Source organism: Podarcis gaigeae, assembly GCF_964106915.1.
Source record: "Podarcis gaigeae genome assembly, chromosome: 17".
NCBI lineage: Eukaryota > Metazoa > Chordata > Lepidosauria > Squamata > Lacertidae > Podarcis > Podarcis gaigeae.
Genome location: NC_139694.1, coordinates 39,742,731 through 39,763,818, shown reverse-complemented (window position 1 = coordinate 39,763,818; position 21,088 = coordinate 39,742,731). Strand labels below are relative to the sequence as shown.

Here is a 21,088-nt window from a genome sequence, read left to right as displayed (position 1 = left end):
CAGAACTGGACACAGTACTCCAGATGAGGTCTGACCAGAGCAGAATACGGTGGCACTATTACTTCCCTTGATCTAGAAGAGCTGTTCGACAGTGGAATTTGCTGCCAAGGAGTGTGATGGAGTCTCCTTCTTTGGAGGTCTTTAAGCAGAGGCTTGACAACCATATGTCAGGAGTGATCTGATGGTGTTTCCTGCTTGGCAGGGGGTTGGACTCGATGGCCCTTGTGGTCTCTTCCAACTCTATGATTTTATGATACACAGCTTTTCCTGGCTACAGAAGTCTGGTATCCAAGTTTTATAATTAAAAAACCAGAGAACAGGCAGTATAAACTGGTCGTGGTCATAGCCAGGGTATAGGACTTCACTGCCCCACACTAACATACTCCCCTCTAACTACCACTCTTCCTTTCATACTTCCTGACTTGCTTTGCTACTCCACACTACTATTACTATTTCCCCCCTAAGAGCTCTAAATAATTTGAAAGCTTTAGAAATAAGTTGCCTACTTTATTTGCACAATTTGATTTAGTAAGACTTTGCTTTCCTTCACTCTCAGATTTGTGTGTGTGTGTTGCACATGCATGTTATCCTCATCATAGACTGAGTAAAAGAGACAAAGAAGATCAACACCAAACAGAATCACAGGTGTCTTTGGTAGTAAAACAGAGACAGGGCTCCTGGATTGCATTGCAAATTTGGAACAGGGACTTATTAGGGTTTTCTAGATTGTCCCACTAGCAAGGGATGAGAAGACTCATACAGCAAGAGAAGAGGAGCATACAATTAATTCATTTATTATAGTCCAGATGTCAATCATTTGCTTTTGCTGACCTAGATTCCAGCTGAGGAAGCATAGCAGAGGCAGCTGTAATCATCAGCAGATTCAAAAGTACCATGATTATGGTCCAGTGGGCAGAGAAACAATCCCTGACTTGTGATGGGGAAGCAAACCCTCTCGCTCTTCCAGTGCCAAGCTTACAGTTCAGGGCTGCATTCGGATAGCCCCATCAAGCCGGATCACCTCACCATTGAGCATGGGGTTCTCCACTATGCATTGCACCAGGTGGGCATACTCCTCCGGAGCACCAAGACGACTTGGGAAGGGCACCTGCCGTGCCAGGAATGTCCTCACTTTCTCAGGAAGTGATGCCAGAAGAGGTGTTGCAAAGAGACCTGGAAAAAAACAAAAGCACACTCAGGGTTGCCCCAGTCTCTGTTCTTTTGGAGCACAGAATGCATTGCGGGGTGCAGAATTTAGCTTCCTAAGAAGCTTAGTTTTTGTTTTAAAATGAGTTTCTAGGACTTACAGCTGCAAAGATAGGTTCAAAAGTGCATGGTCAGCACCTGCTGAAATCAGAAATGTGACAGGTGGTTCAATAAGGATTCCAGAAGTTCAGTGCCACATACAGCCCTATGCCTATGACTAAATATGCAAGATATTCTGGATAAGACATGGAAAAGCAAATTTGCATAAACATATGCAGATAGCACTACACCCACTAATGAATTCTGTACCAAGTTCTGTGGAGTATACAATCCTGCCATTGCAGCCTTGAACACCCTCCAAGAGCACCTTCCTTACCCAAAGCCCAGATTCAAGGAAGGAGTGCTACCTGGTGCAATGGTAACTACTCGGATCCCCAAAGGTGCAAGATCCCGAGCGATGGGCAGTGTCATTCCCACAATGCCTCCTTTGGAAGCGGAATAGGCAGCCTGGCCAACCTGGGGAGGGGAAAAAAAACAATGGCGCTCTAAACCTTTCTTAAAGTCACAAGTGTTCTCTGAAATGCATATGTGGAGGGTGTGGAGATTGCATAGCACTGCCACAAGCCTGCCAGAGGTATAGGAAGGTGAGGGGGTAGAAAGCAAGTCACTGGAAGTCCTTAAACAGGTTTGGGGGGAAATTTCCTCCCAGCCCTCCATCCAAACTCCTTTAAGCAAGTGTGGGGAAACTTCGGCTCTCCAGATGTTGCTGAATTACAGCTCCTATCAGCCTCACCCAGAATGCACAGCCAATGGCCAGGGATGATGGGGGTTATGGTTCAGCAACATCCAGGAGCACATTGGCCATTGTTATGTTACCTTTTATAAAGCTGTGGGGAAACTCTGAAGGTAACATAACAATGGCCAGTGTCTTTGGTACAAGACAATCCTTACTCTATTCCTTGCTGAAAAACATATATAGCCCCTTGCCTCAGCCTTGGCACACCTTTAGTCTGCAGACCAGTGTGGTATAGGAGAACAAGACAGAACACAAGCCTGCCCGAGTTTCATAGGCAAACCTGTAAGTCTCTCACTCTCTCTACTGCTGGGTAGTAGTTTTCTGAATCACTGGCTGCCTCAAAGCTAGAGGCTGGTCATCTTTGAGTTAATTCAGCTTTGATGCCTAAACCCTGCCTCTCAATACAAAGTCTCTTGTCATCTTGTGAACCAAGAGCAAACCTGTGATTTTTTTTTAACCTTATGAAATGAATATTCCATTTTACTGTACTCCCCTGCCATTACACATTCAGAACGGGCACATATGTACACACAACCCAAGTAAGGCAACAGTGCTCCCAGAAATGCCAGCAAAGCATTGTGGTCTGTCAGGTGCATCCCTTGTACAGTGCAGTAGAAGCTGGGGCACACATAGTGGGAGTACCTGGTGCTAATCCTATCAATAAAACATCTGCCCAACTTGGAGCATGGGTGGCATAGAATTATTATTAATTTTAATATGTTGATGATCTGTTTTATCGAGCTTGAGATACAAGATGTTTTCCTCTGCTCAGTAACTTACAGTCTCCATGTTTCTGGGACAAAGCAGAGCAATTATTAACCCTAGACTATTCTACTGATGTTGTGCAGAAGAAGTGGGGAACTTCAGGTCTTCCAGACATACTCCCTGACCACTGCCCATACTGGCTGGGGCTGGTGGGAGTTGCAATCCAACAAAGACCTTTATGGTCCCGCTCTTCTGTAAGAATGGCACTAAGCATAGGACACCTGTGTGTATACTGCTTTAAGGTAGTGTCAGCTGGGTGTTGCCAACCAGGCCAGCTGGCAGTGGATGTGATCAGCAAAAGGCAGCATGTGGGCTAATACGTGCAAGAAGTCATGAACTAACAGAAGTCAAATAAATATTCCATCAACAAGCTTAGAATGGTGTGTAACCACAAAGAAACACTGAAGCTGAGGCAGAAAGCCTTTCCACAGTTCATATCTATATCAAAGTTTGGTTGAGAATGAACGAGCCGGGTGGTGCTGTAAGCACAGCAACAACAAACAGCAAACAGAACAGTTCTTCCTGTGACTTCTTGCACGTATTATATGGCTTTTGTTTATGAATTAAGAAACAATTGGTAGTGTTTAATAAATATTGCCAATACATTATTAGCCCACGCGTTGCCTTTTGTTGATCAGATTCTTTCGTGTTGTAAGACAGGGGATTCCCTTTGTCTCATACAGCTGGCAGGGGAGGCTTGAGACTTACCTGCCCCTCAAAGGCAGCCACACTGGCAGTGTTGATGATTACCCCTCTGTGCCCATCTGAGTCAGGCTCATTCCGTCCCATCTCACCTGCAGTCAGACGGATTACGTTGAATGTTCCAGCAATATTCACCTGAGGAACACAGGGAGGTGGAAGTTACGCACCGCAAAGCTTGGCCCTTCCTTACCCCTTTCAAACCAATAGTGAAATTCATCACCTTTACTTCATCACATTAGAACTCTGGGCCTAGCAAACACCCTCTTGTCACTCAAAATCATTAAGTCAAATATTAATATTAAACTCAATCCTTCCTTCTGATGGGGTTACAAACAATACTGCCCAACACAGCCTTTGACATACAGCAAGCGACTATTATAATCTGGGCAGGAATCTGAAGGGCCTTGGAGCACAGGTGGTTTTTCCATCACTCCCTGTTGAATGTCATGGCCCAGGAAAAGAGGGAAATCCTGGAAATAAAACAGTGGCTTGTATGCATGGTGTTGTCAGGCAAGGTCTCTGCTTCCTTGAGAAAGGACTTCAGGCAAGAAATGGGTGGCACCTCATAGCGGTTGGCAAGAAGCTCTTTGCTCAGAGTCTCATGAACCTGATCAGGAAAGCTTTAATCCAAATCCTGAGGGGCAGGAAGACAATGGCGATAATAGCTTCACTCACGCGCAGGAAACTGAGGTCCTGCAACAGAAACCTGCTAAAGGGCAGGGAACTACAAGAAGGAAGTAGCTGGAAGGAATGACTTGTTCTGCTTGTCTCTATACCAAAGTACAGAGTATGGGAAACAAGCAAAATGTATTTGAGTTCTTAATACAATATAGTGGACATTACTGAAACCTGGTGGGGTCGGACTCTTGACTAGAACGTGGAAACTGAGGGGTACAACTTGTTTAAAAGGAATAGACCAAACAGGAAGGGATGAATAGTGTTATATGTAAAAGATTATATGAGTAAAAACTGTAGGAGAGGGAAACAACAGTAACCTTATTGTGGGTGTGCTATAGACCTCCAAGCGAAACTGAAGATTTGCACGATTCCTTCCTAGAGCAGATTACCAAACATTCAAAAAAGAAAGAGATAATAGTCATAGAAGACCTCAATATCTGTTGGATATCAAGCTCTGCCAAGAATGTAACAAATTCCTCCACTGCCTCACTTACAATTTCATGTCCCAGAAGGTAGAAGCAGCAACAAGAGGATCATCTATCTTGGACCTTGTCCTCACCAACAGGGAGTAACTGACTGATGAAATGGAAGTACTAGGAAACTTGGGAGGAAGCAATCATTTACTTGGTTTCATGATACAAAGGCAAGGGAAAGCTGAGTGCAGTCAGACATGTGCACTTTGGACTTTAAGGCTGATTTCAAAAACACCATGAGATCACATGGTCAGAAATACTCAAATAGCAGGGAGTCTGAATGGTTGGATGTTTCTTAAAGGTAAACTATAGGCACAAATGCTAACAATTCCAACAAGAACGAAAATTGGGAGGCACCAAAAGAAACCAGTGTGGCTGCAAAAGGAGCTGGGCAGGGTGGGATATAAATAAAATTTATTATTATTATTATTATTATTACAGAGGAGCTGAGATGTAAGAAGGGAATGCAGCAGCAAAAAAGCTAATGCTATTATAGGCTGCATCAACAGTAGTGTCCAGATCAAGGGCAGTAATAGTACCACTCTGTTCTGCTTTGGTCAGACCACACCTAGAGTCCTGTGTCCAGTTCTGGGCACCACAATTTAAGAATACTGGGTGCAAAGAAGGGTGACCAAGATTATTAAGGGTCTGCAAACCAAACCTTATGAGAAATAGTTGAGGGAGTAGTGGGTGGGGGGAGAGTTGAAATGGAAATGGAAAAAGGAGGATGAAAAGGAGTTCAGTGGTACCTTGGGTTAAGTACTTAATTCATTCCAGAGGTCCATACTTAACCTGAAACTGTTCTTAACCTGAAGCACCACTTTAGCTAATGGGGACTCCCGCTGCCGCCGCACCGCCGGAGCATGATTTCTGTTCTCATCCTGAAGCAAAGTTCTTAACCTAAAGCACTATTTCTGGGTTAGCGGAGTCTGTAACCTGAAGCATATGTAACCTAAAGCGTATGTAACCGGAGGTACCACTGTAACTTGAAAAGGAGCAGAGTATGGCTGGCTGACAGACACCTTGAAGAGGAACACTCCACACAACAAACATTTTGTTACAGATCCCACTTGCTCAGTAAGGTATCTCAATTTTTTTGCTGTTTTTGTGAGGCAAGAATTGTTAGGAAAATGGTTGGAGCAAGAACACTTGATGACAAACCAATAACAAGAGTGGACTAGGGTTTTCTTAATGCTCACATTAATAACTCTCTGGAAGTCTTCCAAGTTGTGAGGAAGGTCCTTCTTAATATTATAGGTCTTGACAGCCACTGCAATCCCAGCACAGTTCACTGCCACATCCACGCGGCCAAACTTTTCCCGTGCCAGTGCTAGGGCAGCCTTCACATCTGACTCTGATGTTACATCAGCCGGAGCAAAGATGCATCTCTCTCCCAGCGATTTGGCCACGCTCTCCCCATCGGACTTGGGCAGATCCACAAGCACAGCGCTGCCTCCCTGTTGCACCAGCCGCTCTGCCGTGGCCCGGCCTAGGCCTGAAGCCCCACCGGTCACCAGGCCAACCATGCCCTGGAGGCAAGAGAAGAAAGAGGAAAATATCCTTCAGGTGAAGCAGGAGCGCCGAGAGGTTCTAAAGTGTTCGATGCCTTCCAGGCTCAGGCCCCCCCGGCGCTGCCCAGGCTTCCCTGGGTTTGGAAAAGGGGCCAGCAGTGCCCATCACGGGGGGGGGGGGACGGGGGGCAGTCATAAAGCTGTTGGAAGCAAAGGGAAGACCACCCCGTTCCTCCCCCAGGAGAAGCTCCCTCGTGGCGCCTCCCTCGCGGCAGCTGCTTCCCCAGCATTGCCCTCGGCTTCTCTCCCGGCCCCGGCCTCGCTCTCGGGGTTGGGCGCCCGCCCCGCCCCGCCCGGTCTCCGCCGCCGCCTCCTCACCTTCACGCTCCTCAGCGCCGCCGCCATCTTTCTCCCCTTCGCCGGGGAGGGGCCTCCGGGAGGGCGGGCTGCGCGCGGCTTCCGCCCTTCGAGGAGGCGCCTGTTTCCGCCGCGGGGGGGGGGCGGGGGTCCGGGGCTGGCGCGGCCGAGTCACCTGGGCGAGCGAGGGAAGCTGCGGCTGAGGAAGGCCGAGTGTCCGCCGGGGAGGAGGCTGCTCACTTCCTCTAAGGGTAAGGAGGGGCCGAGAGAGGATTGCTTTTGTTTCGGAATACAAGAGTTAAGATTTCTAAACTGCCAGTCATCTCGTATTTTTTCCAGGAAATATTCCGTCGCTCAAGTTGCTGCCTTGTAGCCAAGCCATTGTTCTCCAGCAAGAATGAACTCCAACCTTCTAAGAAAGAAACAAAGGCAGGACCCCTCCTTCCTGCGCCGAGCCACTCAGAGTGCAAAAGGAGGCGGCTGCATCTCCACGCGAATATGTCTTGCGTCTTAAGAAGTAGCATGGCTAGTCTAAAAGTAACTCAGCCTGATGGGCTGACTTTATACGGTTTCAAACCCCCCCTGAACAAGCGGGTTTAGGATCTGGGCAGGAGGTTGGGGGAGGGCGCTGTTCCTGGATCCATCTCTGGTGCTAGAGGCCCAGGTGACCTCTGTGACTCAACCTTTTACCACCCTTGGCAAGACAGCTACTGGCCCTGGCCACTGTCTGTCGCCCATGCACTACTTTCCAGATTGGACTACTGCAAGTGGAGCTCTATGTGGAGCTGCCCTTGAGTTTGACCTGGAAGGTGCCACTAGTGCAAAATGAGATGGCTCAACTGCAGAGTTGGGCAGAATATCACCATAATATTATGCCACTACTGAAAGCATTGCACTGGCTGCATTAGCTACTGAGCGAAGTTCAAGGAATTGGTGCTGGTATACCAAATGTCCATACAGTTTGTGACCAGGTTACCCAAAACATTGTTTATCCCTTATACATCCAGCTGATCACTACATTCTGCAGAAGAAAATCTGCAGATATCATCCCATCAGGAGTTCCATTCTGCATGATGTCAGAACCAGGCCTCTGGAACTACTTCGCTTTGCTTATCAGATAGGTTAGGCACTGTCTGTTGCATTTTTGGCACCTGCTGAAGACTTTCCTCATTCAACTGAACCTTCTAAATGAAGATTTTTTTCCAAGTCGGTATCTGAATTTGATTTTTTAAAGTCTTTTATGTATGCAATAGTTTTGTATGTGGTTTGTACTGCATTGAGAAATCACGTTGAGATGCTTTATTGGATGCAATTTAAAAAGAAGCAGCAAGCAAAAAAGCCTCCCCCCCCCATCAATGCACTCTTAATAAACCAAAACATGATTCCACTACTGACAGGCTTTAACAACTGCCAGTGTTGCTGGTATTTGGCAGTTTAATGTTTGTACATCTTAGTTTAGTTGTTGAGAAATAGCCATCATGCTTGTAACTCAGAAACAGAAAAGAGATTAATCTGGCATATCTTGTTTTCAGAAACCATGCTGGCTCTTGGGTATTACAGCATCCTTTTCCAAATGCTCCCCTGTTCAAGGACCTTTCCTGGTATCAAAGTCAAGTTTGACTGGTCAGTAGTTACCAGGGTCTGTCTTCCACTTTTTGCCTGCCTCCAGTCTGCAGGGACCTCACCTGCTCTGCAAGAATTCTCAATTACAAAAGCTCTGTAGGAGCTCTGTAAGCTCCTTTCGTACCCTTGGGTGCAGCTCATCAGGCTCCCTTACCACCTCTTTTCCTTTTTAAGGCTGCAGCTCCCTTCTTTATTTATTCTATCATTTATTCTGTTATTACCAGGTTGGGCACTGCCTTCCTTTTGGGTGAAGACTAAGGCAAAGTAGGTGTTGAGCAGTTCTGCCTTCTGTTATCCAATAGGATTTCTCAGTCTTCTCCATACTGAGGATCTATGACTTGCTTGTTCTTCCTCTTGCTTCAAACACATACAAAGAAACATTTTTATCTTCTATTTAACCTCTCTTGTAAGCCAGAGTACTTCATTGCACACTGGCAACATTTCCCTATTAAAGTTCTTAAATCAAAGTCCCATGAGTGTGGAGGGGGCTCTTTAGGGACTTATTCTGAAAATATTGTGGCTGGACATGCTGAACCTGCACTCATCACCCCTTTGAGGTGCAGCTTTTACAACCAATACCTTATCAGCCCATTTTTCAAATTTCAGCAATCACCTTCCCACACTTATTCACTCTCCTACTGCTCAACACTACTCCTCTTTTCAAGAAAGCACTGCAAAGAACTCTAATGTATAGTGCAGACTGAAGTATGTAGATGGAACATGCCTATTTACATAACTGTGTTCTACACATTTTCTGCGAATAGCTGTGGCTGTGGACCTCCAACAAGCATTGGTGGAAGAAAGGAGCCGCATACCAAGTTGGAAAGCTCTCTGTATATTAAGTGCCTTTTTTGTAGTAAAAAAAACAAACGTACAAAGTCCTGATACGAAATATACAAAAAACTCAGCCAAGGAAAACAGTTGCCTTTCTACAAATATCAGTAGCATTGCATAGAGCAGCCTCCATGGGGATAAGGATAAGGAAGGGGTCCAACCAGGTATGATGCTTTAGAAACATTGCTAGGAAACTATGCATAAATACATAGTTAAGGGGTGGGGTGACATCACATACATGTCTATAGTGCCATGCTGCTGCAAGAAATATTCCCACACCACCACAGTACCCCAGAACATTTGGGAAATCCCTGGGCACAAAAGCAGAGCGCTTCAGTCCTCCTCCCAGCCAGCCATTCTTTTCCCTCATACACAACAACCCCAAGCAGAACATTGTGCAACTAGGGAGCTGTTATTGCTTCGGCAAAGCCTTCAGGTGCAAGGCCTGCATCTGAATCAGCAGGGACCATTTTAAACCCATTGAGAATTGGCAAAGTACTATTGTCAGAAGACTTCCAAAAATGTTGGGTCTTACTCTTTGGGGAGGAAGCAGGGTAAGGGCTATGTTTCAACTGCAGGAGGCACTAACTGGCCTATAGAGGGCATTCTAAAGCTGAAGTGTTTACAGGATGAGTAGAATCCTCACAGGGAGAAGTGCAGGGAAGGTGTGAAAGTCAGCAGCGTAATAATGCTGAATGGAAGAAAGGAACCCTGAGCTGTTTTGAAAAGGCCACTGGGCAGGCTATACCCTGAGTAGCCAACAGGGGACAGGGCAAGTATGCATATAGCCCCCATGCAGGCAGGTAGGAAGAGATGCTAAGCATCAGACAATGGGGATGGGGGAGTGCTGGTGTGTGGCAACATACACACTCCCAGGGCAGGAAGGGAAATGCAGTCGCTGCAATAAATAAAGGTACAAAATAACCAATGTGACTGCTCCTGAAACTTCCCACCACCATATCCTGCCATGTCCAAGTGCAATTGGTCAAAGTGCCACTGAGGTCACCATGAGGAAGTCCAACCAGACAGTCTTTCCATAATGATCTAGCCATCGTCTTCTGCCTCAGAATCTTTCCCATCTGGCTCCTCACGGAGAGAGGAGCTGGGACCGGTAACACCCTCTTCTTGGCCACTCAGGACCTCTTCCACAGCTTCACCTGTATCAGCAAAGTGGGATACATCAAGATACTTCTTATCCTAGCCTACCAACCAGAACTGCCCTGCCCTTTTCTTCCCGTTTCTGATTTTCCATTGTTCCTCAATCCCATTCCCTGGCTTCTGAGGTAAGCTTGCCATCTATTCCCTTACCTTTCCCGCCCCGACCTGGCCACAGTGATCCATGTGACGGTCATCTCCAGGCTTGACTACTGTAATTAGCTCTATGCGGGGCTGCCCTTGAAGCTGTCCCAGAAACTCCAGCAGGTACAGAATGCTGCAGCGAGGCTCCTCACGGGGTCTCTGCCATGGAAGCATATTCACCCAGTGCTTTTCAAGCTGCACTGGCTCCCGGTGGAGTACAGGGTCAGATTTAAGGTGCTGCTTTTGACCTTTAAAGCCCTTCACGGCCTAGGACCCTCGTACCTACGGGACCGCCTCTCCTGGTATGCCCCACAGAGAGCCTCAAGGTCCATAAATAACAACACCCTAGTGGTCCCAGGCCCTAAAGAAGTTAGATTGGCTTCAACCAGAGCCAGGGCCTTTTCAACTCTGGCTCCGGCCTGGTGGAACGCTCTGCCTCATGAGACCAGGGCCCTGCAGGATCTGAAATCTTTCCGCAGGGCCTGTAAGACAGAGTTGTTCCGCCTGGCCTTTGGCTTGGAGCCAATTTGATTCCCTCCCTCTCTCTCTCTCTCTCTCTCTCTCTCTTTCTTTTCCTTCTCCTCCTGCGATGAGGCTACATTTTAATATTTTAATGTTCCATTATTTTAATGTTGTATTTTATTTTTGTTTTTAAGTTGTAATCATTCATCTTGTTTTTATTATTGCTTGTAAGCCGCTCTGAGCCCGGCCTTGGCTGGGGAGGGCGGGGTATAAATAAAAAATTATTATTATTATTATTATTATTATTATTATTATTATTATTATTCCCTTCTGGATCAACATCTCCCTCCTCCCTGCCCCGAGCCCTGACTTGCCAGGACGATTTTTCATTTAGCATACTCTCTTTGATGTCCAGAAGCTGCCACAATTTTTTGGGGGGGCAGCCCTATTCCACCACTACTTACCTCGCCCACCCTCCTCCTCATCCATGATCTCATGCACATCCGTTGCATCCTCTTCTTCACCATCATCATCTACAATCACCACAAAGTCATCACCATTCTCTGTCTCACTAAACATCAAGGGAAGGAGGGAATGTGTCAGCATTTATCCATCATTTTCAGCTGGCCTCCCAGCTACAAATTACAAATCCCTCTCTTCATAAGTCAGCCTCCCTGCGACTTCATGCAGTTTCTGCTGCCACAAAACTTGACAGAGTTCACATACACACACAACAGCAGCTTTCTATTCTTGCCCACAGAACCACTCCTACCACAACCCAATAGACCCAGTGGCCCAGACTGCATGTCATGGTAAAACATAATTAAATGGTTTATCATTCATGAGCCATGTAACCAACCTCTTCTACCTTACTCCTCTGTACTAGCACAGAAGTGAAACAAACTACAATCCCTGGCTTAGCACTATGTCCAAACGTGAGATCATGGTTTGTTTCACTCAAACAAAATATGAGCAGTTTGGAGTAAAATAAACCCATGATACCTGGTTCTGATGTAAAAGCCAGGGATCATGACTTGTTTCTGTCATATGCTAGCAAGGAAGAGTAAAGGAGGTAGGACTGGTGCATTCACAGGAAACCATTATCAGTACTTTACTTTTCTGTTTCATATGTTCATTAGTAATTATAAATGGATGCAAAAAAATATTAGGCCACCTTGGCAGTTTCCAAGTTTTCATTTCTGTTTACTAAACAAAATAAACATAATAAAAACACTACAGTGTTGTCAACGTCCCCCATACAAATTCTTTGGGTTACGTGCTCCGCTAACCTGGAAGTAGATGCCCCTTGTTGCAAACTTTGACCCAGGATCCGAGCGGAAATCACACTCCGGCAGCGCAGCAGCAGCGGGAGGCGCCATTAGCGGAAGCGTGCCTCATGTTACGAGTGGTTTCCGGTTACGAACGGACCTCAAGAATGGATTAAGTTCATAACCGGAGGTACCACTGTAAATTAGATTCTGTGTGGAGTCCCCAATCTATGTGTGCATCTGCATTTTATTCTGATAGTTCAGGAAGTGGCTGTTTTTTATATAGTTATACAGATATTTCTTTCCATGATAGTGTTTGTATGGTTTGTCATGGCCTTTGGCTAGTACAATAAACCTTGCTTACTTACTGAATTAGATCACTCAGGCATCAGACAATTTTAGATGCTAATTACCCTTATTTGCATAGGAATCTTTTCCCAATTCATTTCCCCCCTGGAAAACACAGTGGGAATAAGGCCAGCAAAACAACCAACCAAATCATCCTCACCTGTCTTCTTCACCATTTTCACCACCTTCCCCCATCAAGTAGTACTGCAGCGGATTAGGCCAGAGGTCCTCTTTAATTATCTATAAGAAAGCAGAAAAGAGTTTAAAGAGTGTGGATATAAGGATGCAAGGAGCAATTTAGGACAGGGTATACTATCCACCTCGGCAATACGGTCCCCTGCTGGGAAGCTGTGGTCACAGAACCAAGTGAAGAAACTGCGGCCAAAATTCTTCCGGCCATGTGCTATTGGATCCTGGCTACGCCACCAGCGGATAGGTGTAGAGTGGGACACTAGTCTTCCTGGAAAGGATGGAGACACAAATGGAGAAGATGTGAGCAACAGCACATCATATCTGGGGTTCTGTTCCCATAAATATTGTCCCTGCTGCATACCAGATGAACCACACTGGAACTCCTTCACAATGACCTCATTCTGGAAGTAGGGGTTGCTGTTGAAGTAGAACTTGATCTTGCAGCCTGATTTTGCATGGGTGAAATCCTCAACCTGGCATATCAAAGAATGTCAGAATCATAAGGCTAGCCTGAAACCTTTGACCCACGGCACTGTCCTTCAAACAGAAAGAACCCAGGTTTCCAGGCTGCAATTGGATTCCTTCCCTCCATAACTTGACTATCTATCAATGCCCCCATGCACCAGCTTTGCTGAAGTCACCTGCAGATTGGTCATATAGCTCAGGGTGTCTTCATCCCGGTCATTGATCATGGCTGAAAGTTGGGGATGGTTGAGAAACTGTAAAATTAAAGTTAAGGAAGGAAACCGACATACTGCAGTCCAAGATTCTGGTAGGAAGGGGTATATGCAAATATAGTTAATAAATAGCAGGAAAATCTGAGACTGCACTTCTCACATCCATCATATGGAAGAGATAACTATATATTTTTGAGGAACTCTCTTCCTCAAGGGTCTTGCCACATCAAGAAAACGAACTCCACTCAACTACTTTCCTGAAAATTTGCATATAAAATTGCAATTCCTAGTAGTCTGCTAAAGCTTGTCATTTCCTGCCAAAGCAGAAGGACAAGAGGAAATCCGGAAAGGCTTATTGAAGCCTCTGGAAGCAATTTGCTTCTTGCTGGCCAAGACAAGATCCAGCGCCCATAATAGCCCAACAAGAGAGAACTGCTTTCCCAAGGCTCTGGGACAGCGATACAGAGGGCCTTAACTTTCAAAACCCGTCTGCCTAAAACCTCGGAGAAGCCTCGGCAGTCCTCTTTGGGCTGGACAGAGCAGTCACCCTACTAAGCGTAGGGCAGCTTCAAACGCGTCCATGTCCCCTTCGGCCCAGCCCCGATTTCTCCCGCTCCTGCCCACCCTACCCAGTACAAACAGCACAATCCTCATTTTGCTTTTTATTCTTCCCGGCGGCAGGATACGGCCGTGACCCAGAAGCCGGGGATATTTCGGATGATGAGGTTTCTCCGCTCCAGGTGCGGGCGGCGCATGTGGCCGAACTTGGCCTTGAGCTGGGCGAAGGCGCGACCGGCCTGCTGGTTCACCGCCTCCAGCTCCAACTGCACGGCCTCCAGCGCTTCCAGGTACTGCTCCGTTTTGCGCGGCGGCGGCGGCCTCCCTCCGGGCTCGCCTTCCTCCTCCTCCTCCTCCTCGTCGTCGTCGTCGTCCTCCCCCACCGAGATGATGGAGCACTCATCCTCCGCCTCGACGGGCCTCCGCCTCTCGCGGGCCTCCTTCCTCTTCCTCCGGCTCTCGCGGCCGTCGCCCGCCCCGGGGCTGCCCTTGGCCTCGTCGCCGGCGGCTCCCGGGGTCCCTTCCGCGCCCGAGTCCCCGGCGGGGGAGCTCGGGGGGAGGAGGGCGGCGGCAGCTTGGCGCGCCTCCTGCTGGCCGGCCGCGTCCTCCGGCGCGGCGGCGGCCTCGCGCGCCCCCTGCCGGCCGGCGCCGCCGAGGCTCCCGCCGCTCCAGGCCGTCATGTCGGCCAGCGCCTGGGCGGCCTCGGTTTCCTTCTGCGACTGGCGCGCCGGGTCCAGACGCCGCTGCTTGGCGGCCGCCGGGTCCCAGGCCCCGCCCTCGCCGCTCATGGCCGGCTCCGCTCGCTCCCGGGGCGTCGCGCGAGCCCAACCGCCGGGACCAGCGGGAAGGGGGGAGGGGCGTCCCAGAAACGGGCTTCGCCAACGGCCGGAGCGCGAGAAGCCTGCGCAGCTGCCGCTGGTTGGTCCCTGGCGAGCGGGGGCGGGCCAGTGACGACAGCGCTTTCCCCTCACGCGCCCGGCCCCGGAGCTGACTGGCTGGCTGGGGTCCCACCTCCCGCCTGCCCCACTGATAGGTCAACGAGTCTTTCGCTCGCCCAATCCCCGGCGAGGTCTTTTCTACGGGCCGCGTTTCGGCCATGTCCGGCGAAGTACGAAGCATCTCGGTTCTCCCCTCTGGCGTGGGAGGCGCATGCGCACCAGGGCTAATCGGGCGCGGTTGTGCTCCGAGGGACGCGAGGCGGAGTTCCCGCGAGAGAAGCGGCGGGAACCGAAGGGCGCGCGAAAGGCGACCTTCGCGGGCGGAGGGCGGGAAATTCGAGATCCGGCTCGAGAGGCCATTTGGTTTGCGTCCCCGATGTCCCTCCGCCTCACAGAAGCCCCGCGCGAGGGAGACGGAAAGGCCTCGGAGGGAAGCGGCCGCCGCGCTTGCTGGCGGCACCGGGTGGTTTCGGAATGTTTTGCTGTGGAGCGCCCGGAGGTCTACAGGTCTAATTAATAGAAATATAATAATAAGGTGCGGGGGGGGGGAGGTTGCGAAGGGCTCGGAAAGGGCCTCTCCAGGATGCGTGAAAGGACATTAAAAGGGCAAATATAACTCAAAGTGCTGGAAGGGCGTCGTGTCCCCGAGCAGAGGGGAAAGTGACGAACTGCATTTCCGGTTGGGAGGACAGAAGGAAGGCAGTTTCTGGACATTTCGATGCCTGATGCAGAAAACAATTGGCAGAAACCCTGGCAGAATGTTGCAGTTCCTTCCAGACTTGGAAATAAAAGGGAGAAGACATAAGAAAACAAAAGACAGTATCCAGGACAGAAACTGACATGAGGAGGCTGCACTGGAACTCAGTAGAGTGTAAACACATTTCTTTCAGGAACAGCCTTGGCTCTTTGGGGGAGCACATCCATGGAAAGCGCTTCTGCACAGAATCTGGAAGAACCATTGTTAGAATAAACTACAGTGATACTTGTCTGATTCGGTCTAAAAAATGGGTCACAGACAAATACCCATGTAGTTTAGTGGTCATAGATCATAGAGTGATCATAGAATTGTAAAGTTGGAAGGGAACCGGAGGATTCTAGTCCAACCCTCTGCAATGCAAGAATATGCAGCTGTCCCATATGGGGAATTAACCTGCAACTTTGCCATTATCAGCACCACAGTCTAAGCAACTGAGCTACCCAGGCGTCTCACAGTAGTTCTCCCAGATCATATGTAGAGGTGTTCACCATCTATGCCAGGGGTCAGCAACCTTTTTCAGCCGTGGGCCGGTCCACCATCCCTCAGACCTTGTGGTGGGCTGGACTATATATATTTTTTTTGGGGGGGGAAAGATAAACTAATTCCTTTGCCCCACAAATAACCCAGAGATGCATTTTAAATAAAAGGACACATTCTACTCATGTAAAAACACGCTGATTCCCGGACCAAAGCAGGCCAGATTGAGAAGGCGATTGGGCCGCATCCGGCCCATGGGCCTTAAGTTGCCTACCCCTGATCTATGCCCTTGCTGGAGGTGGCAAGGATTGAATCTAAAACCAAATGCATGTGCTCCACCAATGTGCTGAGGCTCTTTCCAAAAGATTTTTTTACACTCAGTTGGATTTAGGGCAGGAATTTGTAGAACACTTGGACTGAGTGGGAGTGACCGTAAAATAAGGCTGAAATTTCTTCCAGTTCCTCACTGCTGTTTATTCTCTGGGTCAGTAGACAGAACACAAAAGCAGTGCATGGCATGCTCTCGGCTGCATCTATATGTGCTATAATACACTAGAATGGCAGCATTATCTCATAATTCTGAACATTCCTGGTGCAAGTATATATGCCGGTGTCATTCTTTTAAGAAACAAATTACAAAATAATACAAAGGAGTGATCCCTTTTTACTCATAACTAAGGCGCTGTGGTCTAAATCACAGAGCCTAGGCCTTGCCGATCAGAAGGTTGACAGTTCGAATCCCCACAACAGGGTGAGCTCCCGTTGTTCGGTCCCAGCTCCTGCCCACATAGCAGTTTGAAAGCACGTCAAAGTGTGAGTAGATAAATAGGTACCGCTCTGGTGGGAAGGTAAACGGCGTTTCTGTGCGCTGCTCTGGTTCGCCAGAAGCGGCTTAGTCATGCTGTCCACATGGCTGTATGCGGATAAACGCTGGCTCCCTCGGCCTATAGAGTGAGATGAGCACACAATCCCAGAGTTGTCCGTGACTGGACCTAACGGTCAGGGGTACCTTTACCTTTAAGTACTAATCAATTCAATGGTGCTTACTTCCAGTAAGTAGGGTTAGGGTCATAGCATTAAATCTCCATCAACTCCAGATAAAAGGATCTTAGGCAGCAGTGAGATAGTTTTTCCTGAGGACCGGGAGAGCTACTGCTGATAGGAGACAGTACCTGGCAACAGAGATCAGTATCTGTCTGAATGCAAGAAAAATCTGTCCTGATGAGGCAACTTGATGAAGAGGATCAAGAGGCATTTTTGGAATAGCCCTTCATTTTTTACCTGGGCTTAGAAATAAAAATAAATGTAGTATAATAAGGCACCTGTTGAGGAAGCTGAAAATATCCTATGTGGCAAAGAGTTTTCCCCTAAGAGTACATGTATGGTGCAGTCTTACAGTGATGTTTGTGTAGAAAAGGAATGAAGAGAGTTTGTTGCAGCTGGAGTGGCATAATAGGAAAAGGAAGGCTTCTGTGGGAGCAGGTTCCACAAGGTGGCAATGTGAGCACAGGCTATGGAAGCAGGTTTTCATTTTATAGTATGCCTGTTGGGGGTGCTGGACCTGTAGAGAAGAAGATGGAAGCTATTTCTCTTAGAGATTGCTTCTAGTGGTAAAGGAAGTATTATGTTGCAAAGAACAAGGACAAGAAGAGCAGGAGTGAGTTCACCACATTTAAAATGTCCCTTCCGACTCCCCCAGAGCCCTCAGATTTTATCGTGGTGTCTCCAAGGAGTTACTGAGGTAATATGCAAAGCACTTGAGACACTCAAAAATGTCATTCTGTACATGCAAATAATATGTTAAACGGAGAACTTGATTATGGCCTTTTCAGCTACAACTGAGAATAAGTTACTTTTTAATGTAGATTACATTTTCAACGATTAGGGTTACCTTTGAAATCCAAATACTGGTAGTAATTTCACGTGAACCTTTTCACACCTTAACTCATTTTAGGATTTGTCCACAATTTCTATGTAGAGATTTGTTTTTCATCTAGCTTAGAAGTAAGTACTGGCTACTCCATTATGCTGGATGAAGAACATTGTCTGACAATACTTAAATATGTTAAAAATAATAGACTCCTGTACCTCATTTGCATCTCAGCCCCTCACAGAAACTGGCACAGCACAACTTTGGCCTTTTAAGCTAAATGTTGGGGGAAGACAGAATTGTAGGGCAGTATAAAGAGAGCTTCCACTAAAAAAGCCAGGGACTAGTGATAGTATCTAGGGGTGTCAGTGTTCTTTCTGAATCATAGCTGACCGTTTGGTGGGTAGGTGAGTGCCTTGGCAGTTTGAGTTTGTGCCATGCCTGGATAGGAGCAGGACGTCAACAGGCTTGGCTTGTGGTCTAGAGACAGGTCTCCATTCCTGCTTCACTCTCACACAACATTCCTGACCTGCTTCCAGGTAATGCCATCCAAAAACTTGTGAGGCTGTGGCATATTTGCTGTATGGCACTCTTGAATGGCACTTTTACAATTTAGACCTGTGATCCACTTGCCAGGGCCATGAGGCAGAAGTCCCTAAGGTGGTGCCCTGTGGGGCCCCTGGCACCTCTGGCACTGACAGAGAAGCAGCACTGGCATCAGCCCTGATTTCTGGCAAGATCTTGGTGAACTCAGAAGATTTATGTGGCATCTCATGAGATTTCTGCAATGTCTTGCAGGAAATTAGCTCAAATGTTAGGTTCTTCAGGAAGAACCAGATGCACAAATAAAGGATGGAGGACACCTGGCTTACTAGCAGTACATGTGAAAAGGATCTAGGGGTCTTAGTGCACCACAAGCTTAACATGAGTCAACAGGGTGATGCAGTAGCCAAAAAAGCTAATGCTCTTCTGGGCTGCATCAACAGAAGTCTAGTGTCCAGGGGATGGGACTTGAACCAATGGATTCAAGTTACAAGAAAGGATATTCCAACTAAACATTCAGAAAAACTTTCTGACAGTAAGAGCTGTTCAGCAGTGGAACAGCCTCCCACGAGAGGTTGCGGACTTTTAAGCAGAGGTTGGGTGGCTGTCTGCCATGGGTGCATTGCAGCATGACCCCTGGGTCCCTTTCAGCTCTACAATTCTATAGTCCAGCTTTGGGAAGCAAGGATTCTTCTCCCAGGGTTGATTTGTGGAAAGCCAAAGAAGCAGTTGGATGATAGGGAGGTTGTGCAACCAAAGCTTTGTCCTTGTCAACTGGGATTCCTCACGACTGAAGCCCAGGCAGCTCTGAAATAGAAGTCTTCTGTACAGGCTCTAAATTAATTGTCAGCTATCCTGGTGGTTGGTAGTTTTCATTTACATATGCTAATTGCCTAAAGATAAGTCATTGTGATATTGATCCCTGCCTGAAACAAATGTTCACATTAAAATATGGGGGGGGGGGTTGCCTAGGGAACACAGGAAACGGGTTAAGGCAGTTTAAAGCCAAGTGGGTGACTGCCAAGCCAATAGGATACCAGATGGTATAGGCCTCAGATTAGCCTTTCCCCATAGGGACTAGAATTTCATCTCTTGTCGCTGCTGTTTGCCTCAAATCCTCAGGCTCCCTTCCTGTGAAGGTGAGCTCCAAGATCCTGCAAGCTGACACTCCAAACCAGATGCAAGGAATTCATTCAGCTCTGCAGTCTCCTTTTCTTCCTTTAGCACACCATTGTCCAAATAGCCTCTCCTGCTGATAATGTTTTTTATAAAGATATTTTTGTCTTTGCTAAAACGTGGCTTACATTGGCATGTTTTCTCCTATGATGAACACCCCCCACAATTTGCACCTTGACATCAAGCAAGTGTCTTTGCTGTACTGTTTGGGGCACCTGCCAAAAAAAATCTGTTTCAGCAGGCTGACCCAGATATGTAAAGTTGACCTGCATTTAAATTCGTAACTTTAAAAAATAATGAATATTTTAAGCTACTGGTTTTATTTATACCTTGAGGGGTTTTTCAAGGTTAGAAGAAATAAAAACCAAGTTTCCTGTGCTAAATTACATTTATGTCCTACCTTCCTTCTCAAGAATGGAAAGTGGCGTATCCCTCTCACCAATACAGCAGTTCTGAAATGCCACACAGTTAAGAGCATTGTAGCTTTTCCCTGGTCACCTCAAAATGCAGCAGGGGATGGCAAGGTCCCTACAGTTGTGGGGAAACCTGTTGCATTTATAGTGCAGCACCAACACATTTTGGTAAACTGCTTGGAGGTTTCTTTACTATCAAATTGTATATACATTTTGATTGGTTGGTTGGGAAATAAATAAATTTTAAGAATGACTGCAGTCTCTCTAAATTCCATGTCAACTTTTCTTTGTTTTGTGTCAGGTTAGCCAGCTTATTATTTCAAGATAGGTGCTGTGGATGGAGTCAGGTTGGCAGACAGAGAAAATCTGGTGGAATGTGAGCAGAGCATGTTAGGATGGAGTCTAGCAGCTCTGGAGACCAGACAAAAGCAATGCACCTTTTCTGGGACTGGCTTAACTGGCTATCTGCCAGAGCATGTGTTTCCTGATTGGGTTGGTAAAACAAAGTACAGTACAGCAAAGCAACTCTAGCTTTCAGAGTTGGGGCTTAAGTGCCAGAAGAAACATGGCTGCCTCTGTTTGAGTAAAGATATTAAGGAGATCCACGGGATGTGAGACACCCTTGTTCCCTCAGCTATAGGTTGTCGCTCTTCTGTGTACCTTCTGTTTGTGAGGTGAACATTCATCCCCATTTGACATTACATCAAGTGTTATCCTGCTCATCCTAGTGCATTTCCCCATCAACTTAACACAAAATGTCCAATCTTTTGGGGGAGTGGACTTGTTGCATAAGATTCCCTACTCGACTGTAATTGCACATTTAGAATTTGCTGGCATGTGATCAAAAATAGCAGTATGGAAGTGCCCATGTAGAATAGCTTTTCTAGAGAAGACCATATTTATACACTAGGGATAGGCAATCACAAGTCATGGGCCAAAAGCCTTTATAACAATACCACCCTGTTCCTCTGGCTTTTCTCCCTGTCACACACCTAGCCACCTCTTGTGCATTTGGACCAGCAAGAGAGGCTTGGCCCTGCCTCTTTATTACACCCTTCCGCCACTTGTTGCCAAGTGGGAGACACAGACAAATAGTAGTGAGTGGCTGAGGAGCCTGAGGGGAGGGCTCAGCCAAAGCCTCTTCCGGGGTAGAAGAGAGACTAAC

The 21,088-nt window shown here is 47.3% G+C and overlaps 2 protein-coding genes and 1 long non-coding RNA gene across 4 annotated transcripts; 1 reads left to right on the top strand and 2 right to left on the bottom strand.

The window, feature by feature from the left end:
* Nucleotides 1-778: 778 nt before the first annotated feature.
* Nucleotides 779-6,666, bottom strand: HSD17B10 (hydroxysteroid 17-beta dehydrogenase 10). Of its 2 annotated transcripts, none has more exons than XM_083719802.1 (5): nt 6,510-6,666; nt 5,820-6,149; nt 3,476-3,604; nt 1,614-1,722; nt 779-1,173 (listed from the first exon to the last, which is right to left on the bottom strand). In XM_083719802.1, exons 1-5 carry the CDS (start codon nt 6,534-6,536, stop codon nt 983-985), a joined length of 786 nt encoding a protein of 261 aa, XP_083575928.1. In that variant the 5' UTR covers nt 6,537-6,666; the 3' UTR covers nt 779-982. The 2 variants fall into 2 exon arrangements, with proteins under 2 accessions (XP_083575928.1, XP_083575929.1); XM_083719803.1 differs by having other exon boundaries at nt 931-1,173; nt 1,583-1,722; nt 6,510-6,547.
* Nucleotides 6,647-7,738, top strand: LOC310835378. Its single transcript, XR_014559616.1, has 2 exons — nt 6,647-6,739; nt 6,828-7,738. It is a non-coding gene; the product is annotated as an uncharacterized lncRNA (long non-coding RNA).
* Nucleotides 7,739-8,930: 1,192 nt separating this feature from the next.
* TSPYL2 (TSPY like 2) lies at nt 8,931-14,581 on the bottom strand. Its single transcript, XM_083719396.1, has 7 exons — nt 13,878-14,581; nt 13,156-13,233; nt 12,876-12,987; nt 12,643-12,782; nt 12,483-12,562; nt 11,171-11,277; nt 8,931-10,102 (listed from the first exon to the last, which is right to left on the bottom strand). The coding sequence occupies exons 1-7, from the start codon at nt 14,535-14,537 to the stop codon at nt 9,990-9,992; spliced, it is 1,290 nt and encodes a 429-aa protein (XP_083575522.1). The 5' UTR covers nt 14,538-14,581; the 3' UTR covers nt 8,931-9,989.
* Between the last annotated feature and the right edge of the window lie 6,507 nt (nt 14,582-21,088).